The 17,971-nt window shown below is 50.4% G+C and overlaps 1 protein-coding gene across 12 annotated transcripts in view; it reads left to right on the forward strand.

Moving 5' to 3' along the window:
* The window catches only part of DAB2IP (DAB2 interacting protein), a 316,132-nt gene that overhangs the window by 287,264 nt on the left and 10,897 nt on the right, over window positions 1-17,971 (forward strand). For 10 of the 12 annotated variants that reach the window (XR_003899889.1, XM_024211147.2, XM_024211152.2 and 7 more), the window contains 5 exons: window positions 2,616-2,817; window positions 3,553-3,731; window positions 5,810-6,683; window positions 9,708-9,860; window positions 15,774-15,976. Coding sequence is in view for 11 of the 12 variants with exons in the window: in XM_024211147.2 (XP_024066915.2) it covers window positions 2,616-2,817; window positions 3,553-3,731; window positions 5,810-6,683; window positions 9,708-9,860; window positions 15,774-15,976 (1,611 nt within the window). In the remaining variant the exon portion in view is untranslated. The remainder of the gene's footprint in view (window positions 1-2,615; window positions 2,818-3,552; window positions 3,732-5,809; window positions 6,684-9,707; window positions 9,861-15,773; window positions 15,977-17,971) is intronic. The other 2 variants (XM_024211149.2, XM_024211153.2) reach the window with 2 other exon arrangements.

Consider the following 17,971-nt stretch of genomic DNA (forward strand, 5'->3'; position numbering starts at 1 on the left):
ACAGCCAGACACAGACATAAGATGTACAAGTGTGTTACTCTAGGTGACAGAAAGTCTCCATCTTTCTGACCAGTCCTTAACTAAAAGGTTTTCCAAGTTTCTGTACCTTGCAAGAAAGGCTCTTTAACTAAGCTGGCATTATTCAAGCCTGAGTAATCGAGCTGAGCTCGCCTGCAGCCAACGTCACCGCCGACCCCCTCCCCAGCAAGTCTCCTCGTATCGGCTGGTAGAAGGGGATCTGTCCTGCTTTAAATAAGACATTTTACTTAGAACGAAGACTGGATGACATTGGGGGGAGGGAGCGCACAGAGAGTCCTACGAAAATAAACGGGCTCCAAAAGAGAATTGGGCAAATGTCGGACAGAAGCTCCAAAGTCCCTGATGATCTGGTGTTCCAGGGCCACAAACGCCATTCAGACGGTGAATTTAACTTAGTGCTTAGGAACATGAGAGGCAGCTAGTGGCAGCGGGAGCGAGGTCTATTGTAGATGGCCCTTTGCCAGTCTCCCAATATATGAGCTGCAGCCTCCTCAGTTAACCTGCTAGTGTTTTCTCACACATGCATCCAGTTCGTGCCCCACAGTCCCCCCTCCTCATTCCCCTGGCTACACCTGCCCCGTCTGTACGTTTCTAGTTAAAGCTACTAATTGTGCCAAATTGTTACGTGACTTTGAACTCGAGACCTGGCTAAGACCATCAGATTTATTGCATTTGTGACCTCTGTTTAAGCCACTTGATGTAAAAGATGTGTGAATTTACGCCAGATCAGGCCCTAATTCCCTTGTGGAACTGTTTGAAGGCGCTTGGCCCTGTTCTTAATGCAACGAGCACAATGACAAAATGCCTCTCAGCCAAAGAACCCAAAGCACTTGCACTTTTCAGACCAACCAGAGAGGTCAGTTTTCCATCACTGAAATGCAGCCACCTCTGAGTGGGCAGGGCAGAGTAGCACCAGTCAGTGGTTTGAAATAAGTAAAAACTTTCTTGCCTGAAATTACCAGTTTTCAGGGAGGTGTCGTGGGATTTAGCCAAGACGGAGGGGATTAATGGAACGTGATCTTACAAAGAGCTCCCGCCAGGGGGGGTTAAATGAGCAAAACAATAGGCTGTCAGATGAGCCTTGTACCTCCAATGGTACAATACCCGCTACCAGCTCACTGGGACGTTGGTTCAGAGGGAAGAGTCCCACCTACACTACTGCCTGCGGTACCCTGGCTTTGCCTTTCAAGGTCTCGCCGCGTACAAGATCCCAGCATACGGGGATATGGCTGAAGATTTCTACTGCCACTCTGAAAACTAAACTGCGCTTAGCAGCTCTGTAGAGGGGTGCACTGCCAGCAGGAGCTCTTGCCTGCCTTCTCCCTTTTGCATGCCATGCTGGGCAGTAACAGCCCCACGCGGGGGCTGGTTTTTCTTAGGCTCCACCATCCCAAAGGAGCCAAGCAGACAGCATAGAGGAGAGGGGCTGGTCCTGAGACTGCTGGCCCCCGATGCAAATACACGTACGCTGGCTCCAGTGAAGTCAGTGGCAGTTCTGCCCAATCTCCAGCCTTCGGCCCTGTCCTGTCTCCCCCTCATCTTGCAGTGAGCATATTCGGAGCTTGACGCCCAGCACGTTCTCATGCCAGACACATCCTCGCCGTGCGAGCCTTCACACGTAGGAACAGACGCTGTCTCTGACACGGACAGCAGAGACTCTGGCAGACGGGCTACTAGAAATGACATTATTAATGCACTGGGGTGGCAGCATTCAGGAGCTCTGCCACGGGCTGTCACTCCGCACATCGCAGAGAGAGGCGGAGGGCAGGAGAAGGGATTCGGGTGCTGGGCAGTGATCATTGGGAGTAAGAGGACTGCACGTTAGCAGTGACTTGGTGATGCTTCCAGTGGCCGTATCAGGCCAGATCACAGGCTAGCTGCGGGAGGGACAGGCCCTCCTGTGAACGTTGAATCCTGGATATTTGCTAGACATAGGCAGACCCAAGGGAGGCTTTTGTTTAGCAGAACCTCATCAGTCAGGATTTGGATTTGCATCAAATCAGCAAGATCAGTGCCGGCCTCTAGATTGCAAAGACACCCCAGTATGGAAGGGCGGGTTGGGTCAAAGACACCACTACGGGTGAGTCCAGTGTGGGCCCCACTTCATCTCAGTCCCCAAAGCTGGAGGCAAAGGAGTTGGACAACTGGCTGTGGTTCCTGGCCCATCACTCTTTACTGACAGGGGATCTTTGGCTAAAATCAAGTGTTAGGAGCCACTGAATAACAGAGGCATGTCCTTTGTCTGGGACATGTACCCTGCCCCTACAGTGAGCTGGGCTCCATTGACACACTGGGCTGTTCCATCTCCATTTCTTGCCCTTATCTCATCCTGCAGTGATGAACACCTTGGTTAGACATGACTTCAACATTTCTGCGTTCTAAGAGGTGTCGGGTTAAGCTGTGGGTTTGCTCACTAGAAATCGGGAGCTCCAAAGGCTTTGAAAGGGTACAGAGGGCTGGAAGAAAGACTCAGCGTGTCGCTAATTAGCTCTGTTCCTCCCTGTGCTGTTTACAGCTGGTTAATTGTGCACCGTTACTCACAGTTCTAGCTGAGATTCATGTGCCTGTCTTGATAGGTTTGGCAGCAAAGAGGAGTATATGTCCTTTATGAATCAGTTTCTGGAACACGAATGGACTAACATGCAGCGATTTCTGTTGGAGATTTCCAATCCAGAAACCATCTCGAACACAGCTGGCTTTGAAGGCTACATCGACCTGGGCCGGGAATTGTCCACTTTGCACTCTCTACTGTGGGAGGTCATTTCTCAGCTTGAGCAGGTACCCGTGGAGAGGTGGGGAGCTGGAGGGGCAAGCTTTGGGGGGGGGGGGGGGGACAGCTCAGTCAGACCCTTCCTGGGATTGCGGGGAGTGACTGAGAGTTTAGCATGCACCACACTACACAGCGGTCCCTTGCAAACCGTCCACAAGAAAAACGTCTGTTGGTTATCAGGAAGGGATAACTGAGTAGCAGGATCGCTGTAGTCTAGCAGTGGTTAGCATTTCTGTAGCCTGGCACACATTGTCTGTCTAATCCTCACAACCCCCCCATGAGGTAGGTAAGTATAATTATCCCCTTATCCAGTGGGGAAACCGAGGCAGGGAGGGATCAGAACTTAGGTGCTGCTGGTTCCCAGTCCTGTGCTCAGAGCACTAGACCTCACCTCTGTCTCAGCAAGTGTCGTGCAGTGGGAAGGAACAGAACTTGCCTCCTGACTTCAGCTAGTTTCACTTTAAAAAAGAAACGTTTTTAGTTAATGGGTCTCCGTCAAGAGCGGTTGGACCAGACTTACACACACCTGCTTTTCCCTGTGTACACACTCTGTTGATCCACACACAGAGTTAAGGAGGGGTACCCCTACTACTACAAAGAAGTGTGGCTGAGCGACTGGGGAAACTAATATTGCTAAGAAAGAGTTCCGGGAGAGACCTTGCAGATCCTGGGACAGCTGGCCAGGGTTCTCTTTACGTAGGAAGCAAGCAGCCTGTAACGTTTCTGTCCCCATTTCTCCCCAGGGCACTGTAACGAAACTTGGGCCCCTGCCTCGGATTCTGAGGGATGTCAACACGGTGCTCAGTAACCCAGCGTGTGTGCAGGTCTCCGTCACAGCTGACCATACTGCATCAACTCCAAATGCTGGCAACAGCATCTCTGTGGGGCTACAGAAAATGGTGATAGAGAATGACTTATCTGGGTAAGAAATCCACGCGGGTACTCCTGGCCATTGACCAGGGAAACAGCAGGTACTCTGTGAGCGTCAGCCTGTGGGTACCCGGCTGGCTGTATGCAGAGCCGGGCAAAGCTAGGGGTGGCTGGGAGTTTGCCAGACTTAATCTGGGGAATATAATGCTCTCCTCCTTCCCAGCTGTGAGTGTGAGGATGGGAGAAGGCCTGATCCTAAAACTGTGCACGTGTGTGTGTGTGTGTGTACGTGCACATGCAAGTGCAGGAGGATGGGGGGGTTTAAAAATCAATTCAGTGGGAATTCTGTGCATGGCAAATAGGCAGGATTGGGCCTATCCTGCTTGTAAAGCTCTGGATCGGTGCTGAGTACAATTAGATCCAGATCACGTGTTGTTTCCCTGACAGACACTCATCCTTTGGAAGTTTCCTTACTGGGGTTTTCAGCCTGCTCTGCCTGATTATTATTTTCTTTTATTATATCTGTGAAACCACTGAGCAATAGCCCACAGGCTCAGTCCCTGAGCACACTCTTCTTGGCGTTCTCATGCGGAATTTCGTTCCCGGTGGTCGTGTTGCAGAGTTATAATGCTAGTTTTGTTCCTGTTTGCTGAAGATGCAGGTGAACCCACACAAATGAAAAGCCTCCACTAGTAAAATAGGTTCTAAATGGGAGCTAGAAATTGCTAAACAATCTAATTAGGAGTGAGGGAACCAGCAAGAGGAAGCCGGACTTGCTCTGTAATTAGAGCTTTCATCTCTAATGCTTCCCTGCATGGGGTAAAGCTCTTCACATTTTGTGCCAGGGAGAATTTCTCAGAGCAAAATACTCTGGCCCAAATACTTCCTATGTAAATGCAGCATCTTTGATCTGACGCATTCACATGAAACTACTGCAAAGCCCTTGCCTTATCCACCGGAAATTGATAGTGCACAAATCTGGCAGTTTACTGTAGGAGGAATGGGTGACGAGGCCTCTGCCTTTGCTTGGAAAGCAGCAGTCAATGTTGTTGCTAGTTATTATCATTATTATTGCTCGGTTTTTATTTGTATTATCCTAGTGCCTAGGAGCCCAGGACTCCACTGTGCTAGGCGCGGTACAAACAGAACCAAAAGATGATCCTTGTGCAAAGAGTTTACAGTCTCTCAGGATAAGGCAGGAGACAGATGCAGACAGACAGGGGAGCACAAGGCAGCATGGTTGTAACTGGTGATACAAAGCATCCAAGGATCGCATCGGGATGATGCCTCTCACTCATGAACTAGACCCATCTACCCAGACCTCTCAGCCACGCCCAGATACAACACGCCCCCCTCGCCCCACGCAGACACTCTCATTCACTCATACACATATACCACTCATCCATCCCCATCCCCATACCCGTCCCTCACTTCCATGTGTGTCTGTGCATCCACACGCATACACACAGTGCACTGACATATCCAACCGCACTGCCCCTTCTTGACAGAGAGGATCTGATGAGAGCATGCCAGGAATTTTTCAACTAAACATTCTTTCGTCAGAAAATGCTGATTTGTTGAAACCAAACATTTTTGGCAGGAAAAGGTCAATGTCAGCAGATTTCCTGGCTTGAAATGTTTTCAGAAAAAGTTTTGAAATTAGCAAAACATCCCGTTTTGACATTTTCAAAATGAAAAGTTCCTGTTTGTCTGTTCTTAACAACTTTTCACTCTGAAATGTAAATTAAATTATAGTTTAAAAAAAGTCAAAATCAAAAAATGGAAAGGAAACATTGCACCAATTTTTTTCCATGAAAAAGTTTGGCTTTTTGCCATCAATCTGGACTGGTTTTAATCGCTGAACGTTTCACAGCACAGAATCTCTGTTTTCTGCCCCGCTCTCGCCCTAATCCATTTTCCCAGGGGAGCAGTGCTGTGACTGAGTTTTGCACACACGGTCACATATGTCCTGGTGGGTTGGCTTGTTTGCATAGCTTTACACCACTGGGCTATACTGATTTTCCTACTCGTTTCTTTTTGCTGATTACTTTTGCCTGCTGCAGTGTAGCATTCACAGCTCTTCTTTTTTCTTCTCCTCTCCCCTTCCTTTATGCGTTTATTTCCCCGCAGTCTGATAGATTTCACACGGTTACCGTCTCCAACCCCTGAAAACAAGGACTTGTTTTTTGTCACAAGGTCTGCTGGGGCTCAGCCCTCGCCCGCCCGAAGCTCCAGCTATTCGGAGGCCAATGAGCCCGACGTGCAGATGTCCAATGGCAGCAAGAGTTTGTCCATGGTGGACTTGCAGGACAATCGGATTTTGGACAGTGGGGCAAATGCACCTGGGGCCGCTGACTCCCTCAATGACAGTCAGTCGTCTGTCGGGCAGTTACAGGGCATATGGACTGCACGAACTCCGCAGAACAACGTGACTGGCATGGCCACGGTGCGCAGGGTAGGCCAGACCCCCACCACGCCCAACGCCGAGAGCGCGCCCGGCAGGCCCCAGCTTTTAGCACCTTTATCGTTCCAGAACCCGGTGTACCAGATGGCAGCCGGGCTTCCACTGTCCCCCCGGGGCTTGGGGGACTCTGGCTCTGAGTGCCACAGCTCCCTGAGCTCCCACAGCAACAGCGAGGAGCCGACGGCCAACAAGCACGGCTTCGTCAACCCTGCCGGGAGCGAGGACTTCACCCGGCGGACGGGGGAGCTGGCCCGCCGGCAGCTCTCTCTGACGGAGAAAGGTGGCCAGCCCACCATGCCTCGGCAGAACAGCGCCGGCCCCCAGAGGCGGATAGACCAACCGCCCCCTCCCCCGCCACCAGTCACAAGGGGCAGGACGCCAACCTCACTGCTGAACACGGTTCAGTACCAGAGACCATCCAGCGGGAGCATGATGTCCTCCTCCCCCGACTGGCCGGGCAGCGGGGCTCGCCTCCGGCAGCAGTCGTCCTCCTCCAAGGGCGACAGTCCGGAGATGAAGCAGCGCACCATGCACAAACAGGTGAGTGCCAGGAGGCCAGGCCAAGCAAAGCCGGCCTTGTGGGTGGGGATCAGGCCCCAAACTCGTGGAGGGAATCAGGAGCTTAGGCCATGACTTGACTCCCCTTCCAGTCTGGCAGCAGGATGGGGAGGTGGGGCTGGCTCTGAGCCGCTGAGTCACTGGGGGGCCATGCGTTGGCTCCTGCCCGAAGCCTGGCCCTGAGACAGGGCCCAGCCGGAAAAGGTGACGTTTACATTTTCACTCTCGGAGTTTGCTGCGTCTGTTTCCTCTGCTAAAGTGCGACTGCCTCGGGGCTGCAGGCGGTGATGAGGTTAGAGCCTCTCCTCCATTCCGCTCCACCATCCTGTCACTGCTTTGCCTACACATGCAAACTGCCATCCCATGCCACAGTCAGTCAAATTCCATCTCACGGACTCGGATCAGGACCTGATCTCCGCTAAGTAAGAGGCTCCGTCCTGCTGCTGCTGTTTTGCTGGGGACATGGTGCGACTGGACACTCCCAATCCTGTTAGTTTTGTCTTTTAGAATCTCCCGTGGATGCATTTTTGGGGAGGGGAGCGGAGGGGTGGGAAAAAGGGAAAGATCAGTCATTCCAGCAAAATCAGCAACACTGAAATTCCCTCTGGTGCACAAATACTGTGCACCAGTTGAAGCCCACCTTTGCCTGGGGGTGAATTTCACTGCATGTAGCCCTGATGATAAAAGTAACAAGTCACCCTGCTTTGTCCCCGATGCCTCGGACACATCCCGTTTGGCCGGCACATGGAAATAGTTTTCCTAGCGCTGATTTTTTTCGAAGAACTAATCCCATAGGAAAAGAAACACACCGGGGATTTCTGATACTTCCGATGAAGATTTATTTTTAAAAAATACCCCCCCCCCAAAAATGTGGCTAGCTAACGACTATCCACTACAGCTCAATCCAGACCCAGTGTAACGGCTCCCATAAGTCAGCACACTCGAAAGCAAGAGACGGACAGGTGTGCAGAATTGCTCTTCTTTTTCAAGGACTCTACAGAGCCCTTTATCAGCGCTGGCCATTAAAAGCCATTTTGTCAATCAGATGCGGGGCTCTTCTGTAGGCATAGGCATTAGCAAGCTGGCCGTGTAGCAGCATTTATATAATAAGGATCGATACTCATTATGTGGGGAAGGCAGAGAAGTCGGCAAAGCGCTTGGGGGCCTGGTCGGGAATGGGGGCTGCTCCAGAGTACTTCTGCTGAGTGAAATGGATGCCTGATGACCCTTCACAAAGCTCTGGCCACTGTTCCCCCAAAGGTTTTCCTCGAGGGGGCAGGAGTCCCTGCACTGTCGCTCCTGCCTTTTTATCTGTGTATTCGAGTGGTGTAGTAACAGTCCACGCCAATCATAATGAAACTGCTTGGTCCCACTCACCGGGGCTTAGTGTAGTTTGAGAGGAAATACGTTCCATTCAGCGGCCGTTTCATTTGTATTCCCGAGTTCCTCGCTGCTGCTGATTGGAAGAGCTTCCAACCGCCTCTTTCCTCGTTTTATTTCACGTGTTGGATCCAGTTTAGCTCGGGGTTTTCTGTCACGTTCGGAGGAAGATGCCCAGCGAGGGAGGAGGCACCATTCATGCAGGGCTGACCCCCATTTTGTCCGCACTCACGGGGCTAGAAAACCCCAAACATCTTCTACGGGGCTGAAAGGAACAATAGGGACAATTTCCCCCACCCCTCGTGGCCACACACTTCTGAGAGACCTGCATCCTTTGCTCCTGCCAGGGTCACAATTCCCAGTCCAGAGGTGCCCCAAAAGGCAGGAAGCCAGAAGCTAAGGGCCCATTTATGACAGGGCTGAGTCTGAAACTTCAGGTTCAAAGTCCTGGATCCAGAAGGCAAGATTTACTTGGAGGGGCGGGGGGGAGGGGTAGTAACTTCAGTGTAACTGTTTCCCTCCCCACTGAGCCATCATGGAATCATCTGACTCAAACTGGGAGGACTTTCCCCAAATGCTCCTATGAAGAATTCTTCTCCATCCAGGGCTTTCCCGCTCAGAGCGAGGGATCTGCTCTCACGCTGCCACTGCCGGGTGACTAACTGAAAGGACCGGGGGGCTGGAGGTGTGAACAAGTCCCTGACATGTCTGGGTTTTCAGCGTGGATCCTCTTGGCCCGTTCACTCTAACCCACAGTGTTCAGCCTGAGAAATCCTTGACTACAATTTGTAGTCAGCTGTGATGGAGGAAAATTAGCTGGAGATCCACTTCCTGGAGTTTATAATGTGGTTGGAAAATCTCTAGGCAATTTTGTTTGCCTTTGGGTTTACAGAGACACTGCCCAGGCTAATAGGTGAGCAGGTGTCTTTAGCTTGCTGATGGTAGACTACTGCTTACAGTAGCACTTCTGTAGCGCAGATGACTAGAGAGCAATCTCCTTGGAAGGAAACCCATTCTCTGAGCCATTGTAGCATTAAGAAATGCAGAGCCCCCAGGTTTGTTGTTGTAGGGTTCTTCGTGTGACTACCTGCCTTGGAAGAACCGTAGATTTTTCAGGAGGGCCCCAGTGTGATCAAAAATCGCATTTCACTTTGTAAATCTGTTTGTGGCTGTAGTGAAATCTCTGCAGCAGGTGAAGAGGCATCTCGATGGAGGAGGAGCTCAAGAGTTAAGCAACAGCTCTACCTGGAGGCTGAGCAGACACAACCTGTCTGTTTGCAGCATGAACCCTGATAGGCCACGTGGCATGAGAGAATAGCAAGAGCTGCCCGGGAACTAGGGCCTGTTGATCTTGAGCGGATCCCCTGGAAGCCCAGTAAACGGCAGTGGATTTGTAGGGCGGCAGAATTGGGCCTGTAAAGGCAAGCTGACATTAATAAACAAGGTGCATTAACAGACGGTGTCCTTGCTCTCTCCCAGACCCCTTTGGGTGCTCTGACCCATTCCTTCCCTCGGAGCAGTCCTGGGGCCTTGGGCTTGGTTGGAAGGAAACTCTCTCGCTCTCTAGCTTCACATCCATTTTTGTTACCGATTTTTCTTTTGTTATGGTTGTATGTTTCATTGTAGGCCCCTTCTCCTGTGAACCCCAATGCCCTGGACCGCACTGCCGCATGGCTTTTGAATATGAACATGCACTTTTTAGAAGATGAAAGCATTGACCCAGAGTCCAAGCACAGGGATAAGCTCAGGAATAAGGACGAGCTCAGCCAAGCAGAAAAGGTAAAACCTGACTGGATTGAAACGAGTGTCTGACTAGAGAGAGTTTCCTTAAACGTCATTGAACCGCGCTACACGGGGTGACAAACCCCACTGTGCTCCTGCCACACGTCGGGAGCAGAATGCTGGGGACCCTGCTCAGGCTCCGCGACCTGGGCTGCCCTCTTCTCAGGGCAAGAGAGGAACAGAGGGGACAGGAACGACTATGAGAAGCTAGAGCACCAGGTCACCGCGGAGCCAGTTCAAGCAATGCATGTCAGTGCCCCCCTCTCCCCTGTATACCCCCATTGCAGAGAACAGGGCTTACAAAGTGAACTAAAGAACGGAATGAAACGAGCAAGGCAGGAAGTAGCGGGCAGTCCTCCTGGCTTGCTCGGGGAGGTGGGGCAAGATGAGCTCCAGCATTCAGGCTTACAAAAGCCAGAGGCGCATTCCAAGGATAGGGGCCAGGTTCTGATCCCAGTTACACGAGCGTCAGGCTGGCGTGACTCCATTGGCTGGAATGAGGTTGCTGCAGGTTGATGCCATGTAACCAAGACCAGAGACCAGTCACTCTCCCCAGTCCAAGAGTGTCTCAAAGGCTGGGTCTTGTGCTCAGAGCTGGGGGTGTGATTCCCAGCTTGAGTGGATGTACGTGCTAGTGCTCGTCGAGCTAGTGCACTAAAAATAGTAGTGTAGCCACAGTAGCCCGGGCGGCAGCACAGGCTGGCTGCCCCGAGTACAAACCTGCCCGGTACCTATGGCTATGTATTCAGAGCAACGAGCCCGTGCCACCACTCACTGCTGCCTCTGCTACCACAGCTACACTCCCGTCGGTGGTGCGCGGCTCGGTGAGCCCGGGAATGTCCACGTGAGCTGGGACTCGCACCTCCGGCTCCCAGGACAGGTGTAGCCTCTAGCTGCTGTGTTAAATCTGAGCACCCCATGCCAGGGAGTAGCTCTGCATTCGAGTTGCACAAAATATGTTCAGCAAATAGTAAATTCACCACAAAACGCGTTTTTTCCAAGCACTGAAGCTATTGGTGAGATGTCAGAAATATCCCCCCCCCCCCCCCCCAAAAAAAAATCAAGTGTCAAAATGTTTTGCCTTGACGTTTTCTAAACAAACTCTCTGGAGGTTTCATTTCAGAACTGTTGTAAGCAGCGTTGGTGGAGGCATGTTGGTTCCGGGATGTGAGAGAGACAAGGTGAGGGAGGGAATCTCTTTTATCAGACCAACGTCTGTGGGTGAGAGAGACACGCTTTGGAGTTACACAGAGCTCTACTTCGGATCAGGAAGAGGAAGAGCTCTGTGTGAGCTTGAAAGTTTCTTCCCCCTCACCCCAAAGTTGGTCCAATAAAAGATATTCCCTCCCCCACCTTGTCTCTCTCATATTTCACAACAATCTTCTCCAAATGAAATGCTGAGTTGAATCACCATTCGAAACGTTTCGTGTGACTCGAACAAAAATTTGGGTTGTGCTTTTGTTGTTGTTGTTGTTGTTTCGGCAAGAAAAACCACCCAAAAAGGTTCAGTTTTGGTTTGAAATGAACCAGATTTTTTCATTCAGCCACTAAGTCCATTATTTTGCTCAGCACTACTCAGCCCCAGCTGTAGGAACAGTAATGTATTGGCTGGGTTCCCCAGCTCCCAGCCCAGCCTGAGGAGAGGAGCAGGGAGCAGACCAGCGTGCCTAGATGGAGGTGAGCGAGTGGAGCTAGAAATCAAGATGTTACAGTCAAAGTTTGCAGAAGATACTGCAACTCAAACCAGATGGCTAGGGGCAGGTTTCATCAGTCACTAGGGAAGAGCAAAGAGCTTATGTCATATCTGACCAGGATTATATCACTTTTGTCTGTGACGGATTAGCCGTTGGTGACACCAGCACCTTCATGCCCAGCACAACAAGGCCAGTCAGAGTGGAAATCACGTACACTGGGGAAGAGGAAGGATCTTTTTGAATTTGTAAGAAGCTCTCCCAGCAGCCAGACACAGGAGGCCCTGTGGTAGTGGAGCTCACAGATGCTAATTCTGCCTCCCATTAGCCATTCATTATCACCTGAAACTTTGCGCGCTAGTCCTCCATGTATTGTTCTGAGGGATGTTTCTAGTTTTGTAACGCTGACTTTCTCTTTCTAATTTCTCTGGTGCTGCACCATTCTCTGGGCTGTCTGTCATCTGTTAAACTTGAGCGAAATGCCAAAGCCTTCGACGGGCAGGGACTGAGAAGCACAAGGAGAAATCTCACATCTTTCAAATAAAAGAAAAAAAATGCCTGGGTTGTTTTTAAGAGTTTAACCCATTTTATTAGTGAATTTCCCCCCATTTTGGCATCTTTATAACATGAAAAGAAATGTGCTGAGGGGGCTGATCAGAAAGCAGCTGATGTGAGAAAAGGTCAGCCAGCTAGCCGCCTATAAAAATCTCGACTGCTAAATAAGAGTAGAGTAGAATCCTTGTAATTAGCACAGAGTCCAGCAGGGCTCTCCAGAGTGGCCACCAGTGAAACGTCAGGTGCTCACTGGGTGTAGCATGGCGCACTGGAGGTCGGCATGGCTGGTGTAGCTGCTGCAGGAGAGCTGGGAAGCAGAATAAAGTGAGTGAGGAGCCTGGCCTTGGAAGACTTATGCCCTAATTTACATCTGCAAACTACTATGACTAGGCAGAAGGCACCCCAGTTAGCAGACTCCGTGTGCCACTTCCCCACTGGTAGTCGCTAAACTGCTGCTCACCAAACCCACTCTCCGGCAGCCTTGGCTCGCCTTTTAACAGGTGACCTCTCAAGGGAATTCCACTCTCTGCAGCTTCTGGCACTGACTTTCTGCCCTGCCAGAGAGATCTCCACCATGTTTTCACCCGTAGGCGTAGAGGGAGGGACAGGATGCTGCAGGCTGTCCACCAGTACGTACCCGGTTGGGTAAAGACAGACCGCGTCAGGATTACGAGGTCTGACAGCATTTCAATAAATCCTGCTCCCTGCCAAAATATCAAAATGCAAACCCCACCAGAGCCTGGTGTCTCATTCCCATGTAGCATCCTTTGTTACTTTGTTGTCATATCAGTCACTGGCATTAAAGTTCTTCATTAGCATAATCTCTCTCCCCATTGCTGTAAGACTTGAATGGTAACCAACAATGAGACAAGTGTTCTAGAGACAGGAGCGACTCCCACGCTCTCCTGAGGCTTCTCCTGCTATCCCTGGAGCTCCCTTACGCTGCTCCTATTTTGAGTGTAGGGTAGGTATTGAATCTCTCCGTGTGTGAGTGACTCCGCTCTGTGCACTGTATGGATGTTGCTGTCTCCCCCCTTCACCAGGTGGTGTGTGTGTGAACTGTGTCGTCTCAGTGACTCTGTAAAAACCTGATTAAAGGAAAACCGCAGTGATTTGTCACAGCTGTCTTCTGCCCTGGCAGAAGGATCTAATAGGGCTTTCCCATCTCTACCTGCCATCATCCTAATACTTTAGCTACTCACAAAAAATATTCAGCATCATGAATTCCAAGCCAGGTGGGTGGCGGCTGCAGTTGCTTCTCAGCCAATGGAAATTACTGTAACAATTTGCCATCGGTGGAGCTGCACTGATTGACACGGCTAGAATCTGGCCCTTGCCATCTCCACTCCGTGAATGGGGCAGGCTTCTCTCGCCCCGAGAGAGCTGCCAGTCTAGTAATGCTCCCCGGCAGGAGGCCCTGTGTGAGGGCGTACAAGAAATGCAGCCTGCCATTTAAATGCTCAGCAGAGGCAGGAGACTTGCAGCGCTATTGTCGAGTACCTTCTGTTTATTTAGCTTTAAAAACAAACGGTTAAATTACCAGCGATGTAGCCACTGTTTACTAAATCAATATCAAAAGGAACCAGAGCCCTCTTCATTTATTATAACTAGTAATATACTCGATAAGTTGCCTTAGCTCAGATTTGAAAGTCGTCTGCCTTTAGTCAGGTATTTACAATGTCTCAAACTCCTTTAACAGCTCATCAAAATGGCAGGTTCCTGTTTGCTTGTTAATCATTGTTAATTTGGTAGTGCTAGGGCACGTTTAAGCAATTTAGAAAAGTCACTCCTTTCAAAGTAAAAAGCTCTGTTCTATTGCACATTTATACGCTGGAGTTTTCCTTTGTCTAAGTAAGTTGTACCGAATGCTGAGCTACCACGACAGCTCAATACGATGTTACTGACTAAAAGAAAAATCCCCCGTGTTTTGAACTTGTTCATTCGTTTTCTGTGAGTCTTGTTGCTATTTACTTTTATATTATCAAAAACTTTTCCCGGTTCTTTGACATGAAAAGCACAATAGGTGGAGTCTTGGCTTCCTGCACTAACTCCTTTCCCATTGAGACCTGGGTTGAAATCCTGACTCTGCGGGTTGAGCGAAAGTCAAACTGCACTAGTGTACAACTGACAGTCTCCGACCAATCCGTGCCCAGTGCTAGCCCTTGATCCAACTCCCATTGACTTCAGTAGGAGTTGGCTCTAAGCCATGTATTTGGCTTCAGAAGCACCAGCTTCGTAGGGAAAATGCACATTAATAAAAGCTTGGCCTTAGACAATGGGGCGTTTGTGCCCTGTGGGGGCGTCTGATGGTTGTTCATTAGAGCAAATCCCATCGGACTGTTTGGGCCCAATTAGAATAACTCCCGTGGTACGTGACCAAATGTGGTTATCATTTGCTGGCTGCATGATGGCCCATGTGCACTGAGCTTGATGGCCGCAGCGGACAGGTATCAGCCTCACAAAAACTACCCTGACAGCAGCTGGCAACGTGGGCAGTCTCCACAGAGAACGATTGAATTGGCTGCAGAGAGGTGCTTTGACAGAGGCTGGTGTGATGAATCTTGCATTGGCGCTGCCTGTGCTGAGACCTTCAATCTCCAGGGTGGCCAGACCAGCACCTTTCTTTGCAACATTTCAACACTTCCTTTAAAAAAGCAAATAACCATTCAGCATCAAAAGTGCTACTTGCTGAGAGCTCACGTGATCAGCGTGGTCTCCGCTGTTCTCGGTCACCCTGGGGTCCGGCTGTGTGTAATGGTGACGCCCACCATAGCTTCAGCCCCACGTGGCTGGGTTAGCTCCTTTTGAAAAGGTGTCCAAGCTGGGTGCATCTGTGCAGAAAATCCAGCTGGGTAACAAAATGTAACACATTCCGGAACTAAACACGTCCCACCAAAACCCAGCCCAGCCTCTGCTCTTGTAGGCGTTGCCTGGATTTAGTGGGAACGGTGCCTGAGTCATTCTGGGATTGGCCCTAGATTTGGAAGAGTGGCTTCTTGATGAGCATTTTCACTGTCCTTTGACTACAGGTGCTGTGAACTCTAAGACTATTGCTGCCCCTTGTCCGATCAGGGATCGCTATTAATGAGCTGTTGCTTGGGCTGCAAGGCTTTCACTTTCGGACAGTCAGTTCTCAAATGTTTTCCCTAAACTCAGGCCGTACGAACCCGTAGGAAGCCAGCTTTTCCTAGAGTGCCAGCTGATTGGATTCAGATGTAAGCATGTGCAGAATTCGCAGTGCCACCCCTTTATTTACATAGACGTGATGAGCAGATGCGTGAAGCCAGAACCCCGCCAGTGCTGCCTCACCTGGCTGTGTCTAACCCTGCCCTGCTGTTCAGCCTGAGCAGCTGCCCGCATACATTTGCCATTCAGTGGAGCTAACTTGCACCCTCGTTTTAAGTTCCAAACTATGCTAACCAACCATTCTCTGCACCTGCCAGTGACCTGTCATCCCAGCAGAAGGGCAGCTCCGCTCCTCGTGCAGTCTGGAGGAGAAGACGGAAGAGGAGAAGGTTTTGAGCAGCTATTCAGGGTTGCTCCTATGCGGGTTTGCAGCTAGTCTAATGCGAGGAGACGGGCATGGCTGGGTTACTGGAGAGTCTTGGTGAGGGAAAAGCCCTAGTAATAAAAATGCCTTGTGCTTTCTCCTTGAATGCTGCAGTACCAGCAGGACCTGGTGGTGCTGCAGGACAAGCTCCGCATCTCCAACAAGAAACTGGAGGACTATGAAAACCGGTTCAAATGCCAGGAGGAGACGACCCAGAAAGTGATGCTGGAGTACCAGGCCCGGCTGGAGGAAAGCGAGGAGCGGCTCCGCAGACAGCAGGAAGATAAAGAGATCCAGATGAAGGGGATCATCAGCAGGTATGGGGGGGGGGAGGGAGAGAGAGAGAAACCCCAACATGTAAATGATTGTAACAAGGAGGTAGCTGCATGTAGACAACTGGGAGCTTTAGCTCTCCCCCCACCCCCACCCCCCAAAACTAGGTAGGGATTGTGTTAACAGAGGAAACAATGAGTCTGGAACAGAAGCTGGTTTATGTCATTGTTAATAAAGTGGATCAATTTAGTCGTGATAGAAACTACTGATTAAAGCAACAGGCAGCCACTAGTACGGCATTGTGTTGTAACTCTAGCCCTCCCCCCCTCCCCCCACATTAGCTGCCAGCAAGCAGGACGCTATAGCCCAGCTGAAGGGGGATGGCTTAGTCACCTCAGCAGCAAGTTCCCTGGACCCCATTAGAGCCAGTTTAACTCTGCTGAGGTAGAGAAATGAAGGCAGGTCATTGTGTGGGTCTCTCAAATGAAATCTTACAAACAAGGTTCATCACAAGTCTTCAGCACAGCCCTCTACCTCTTAAGCTAAGGAATAACCCTCTGTTAGCTGGTTGCAATAGTAGGTTGTTATCCTCTATTGATGAGCCTTTGGAGGAAGGCCTACCACATAGTGAATATGTTCAATCTGTGTGAACATAAAGATTCTAGAGGTGGGGGGTTGTAAGAGTAGTGCTAATGACTGTGTGTATTCCTGTAGCAACTCGGAGCCCTTGTGATGGAGCAGAACTCCATTGTGCTAGGTGCAGCACAGACACACAACAAGATGGTCCCTGCTAAACGTTCTTTGCCATCATTCCTCTCCTGGCAGTGGTGTGCAGTGCCCTGCGGCCCACTGTCTGCTGCCCTCTGTCGCCCTAGTCGTAGGTGGAGTGTGGCGTCTCTAGCTATAGATTGCAGAATGCTTTGGGATGGACAATGCTGTCTAACACTATTTGTTACACACTCAAAATGGCCACGCCCAACCCTGGCAACAGGATTTCCTGGAAATGGTGCCCTGAAACCTCTCGTCATGTATTCCCATCTCACGTGCATGAGTGGTGCAGTGCCCAAGGCCTTTCATGTCCAAAGATGAACAACTGGCCCTGTGCCCAGTAGTAAAGAAAGAATAATTAGCGAAGGGTGTGAATCCGGGATGGATCCAACCAGCTGGAAATTGGTGCCTTCTTTTAGACTGGAAATAAGACATAGGTTTTTAACGGTGAAGTAATTACCCCTTGGAACACTTCAGCCGGGGTCGTGGTGGGTTCTCCATGGGTGACACTTTAAATCAGGATTGGCTAATAGATCTGCACTAGGAAGTATTGGGGGATGTTCTGTGGCCTGTGTCAGATGAGGTGATCACAATGGTCACTTCTGGCCTGAGAATCTATGGATCCATGAAACCTTCAAATTCAGAGCGGGTTGTGGGTTTACAGGCTAAACCTGCAACCAGGGGTGAAATTTCCAGCAAGCTCCTCTCTTAGTAATGGGCTGAATCAAAACTCTCTAAGCTTCCAGGGGCTTGGGCTATCTGAATGTAGCTCCTGCAGCAGGGCTGTAAAAGTACTTTGGAATTTACATAGTGCTGTGTCAGCTCTGAAGCACTTCAGACACTGGGCCAGATTACCCCTTAGCATACCCCACGGGAGTCATAGACAAAGCACCACATTTTCAATCAATCTGTATTTCTTGTGTGCGGGGAAAAGTAGTTCTGAAATCAGCACTGACCCCAAGCTACAAGAGACTCAGACTTCTTCCGAGGTGCAGGCAAGCCTGGGCAACGTTTAGCTTTTCACGGTTTTTCATTTCCTGGGGTCCAGCTGGAAATGGAGGAGCCCTCATCCGCTCCCACGTGCTTTTCCAACCTCAGGTTTGCAAACTTCAGCTATTTTGCTCCAGCGACCCTCTGCCCCTTTGGAGTGGCACCTGTCACTGTTAAAACTCGGGGCGACGGAAGCCAGAGATTTGCTCGGTTCATTGAATGGTAGAATTTAGAGATGGATGAGACCTCAGAACCCAGCCCAGCTCTCTGGGCTCAGGGTA

Source organism: Terrapene carolina, unplaced genomic scaffold, assembly GCF_002925995.2.
Source record: "Terrapene carolina triunguis isolate 2854851 unplaced genomic scaffold, T_m_triunguis-2.0 Scaffold238, whole genome shotgun sequence".
In the NCBI taxonomy this organism is placed as follows: domain Eukaryota; kingdom Metazoa; phylum Chordata; order Testudines; family Emydidae; genus Terrapene; species Terrapene triunguis.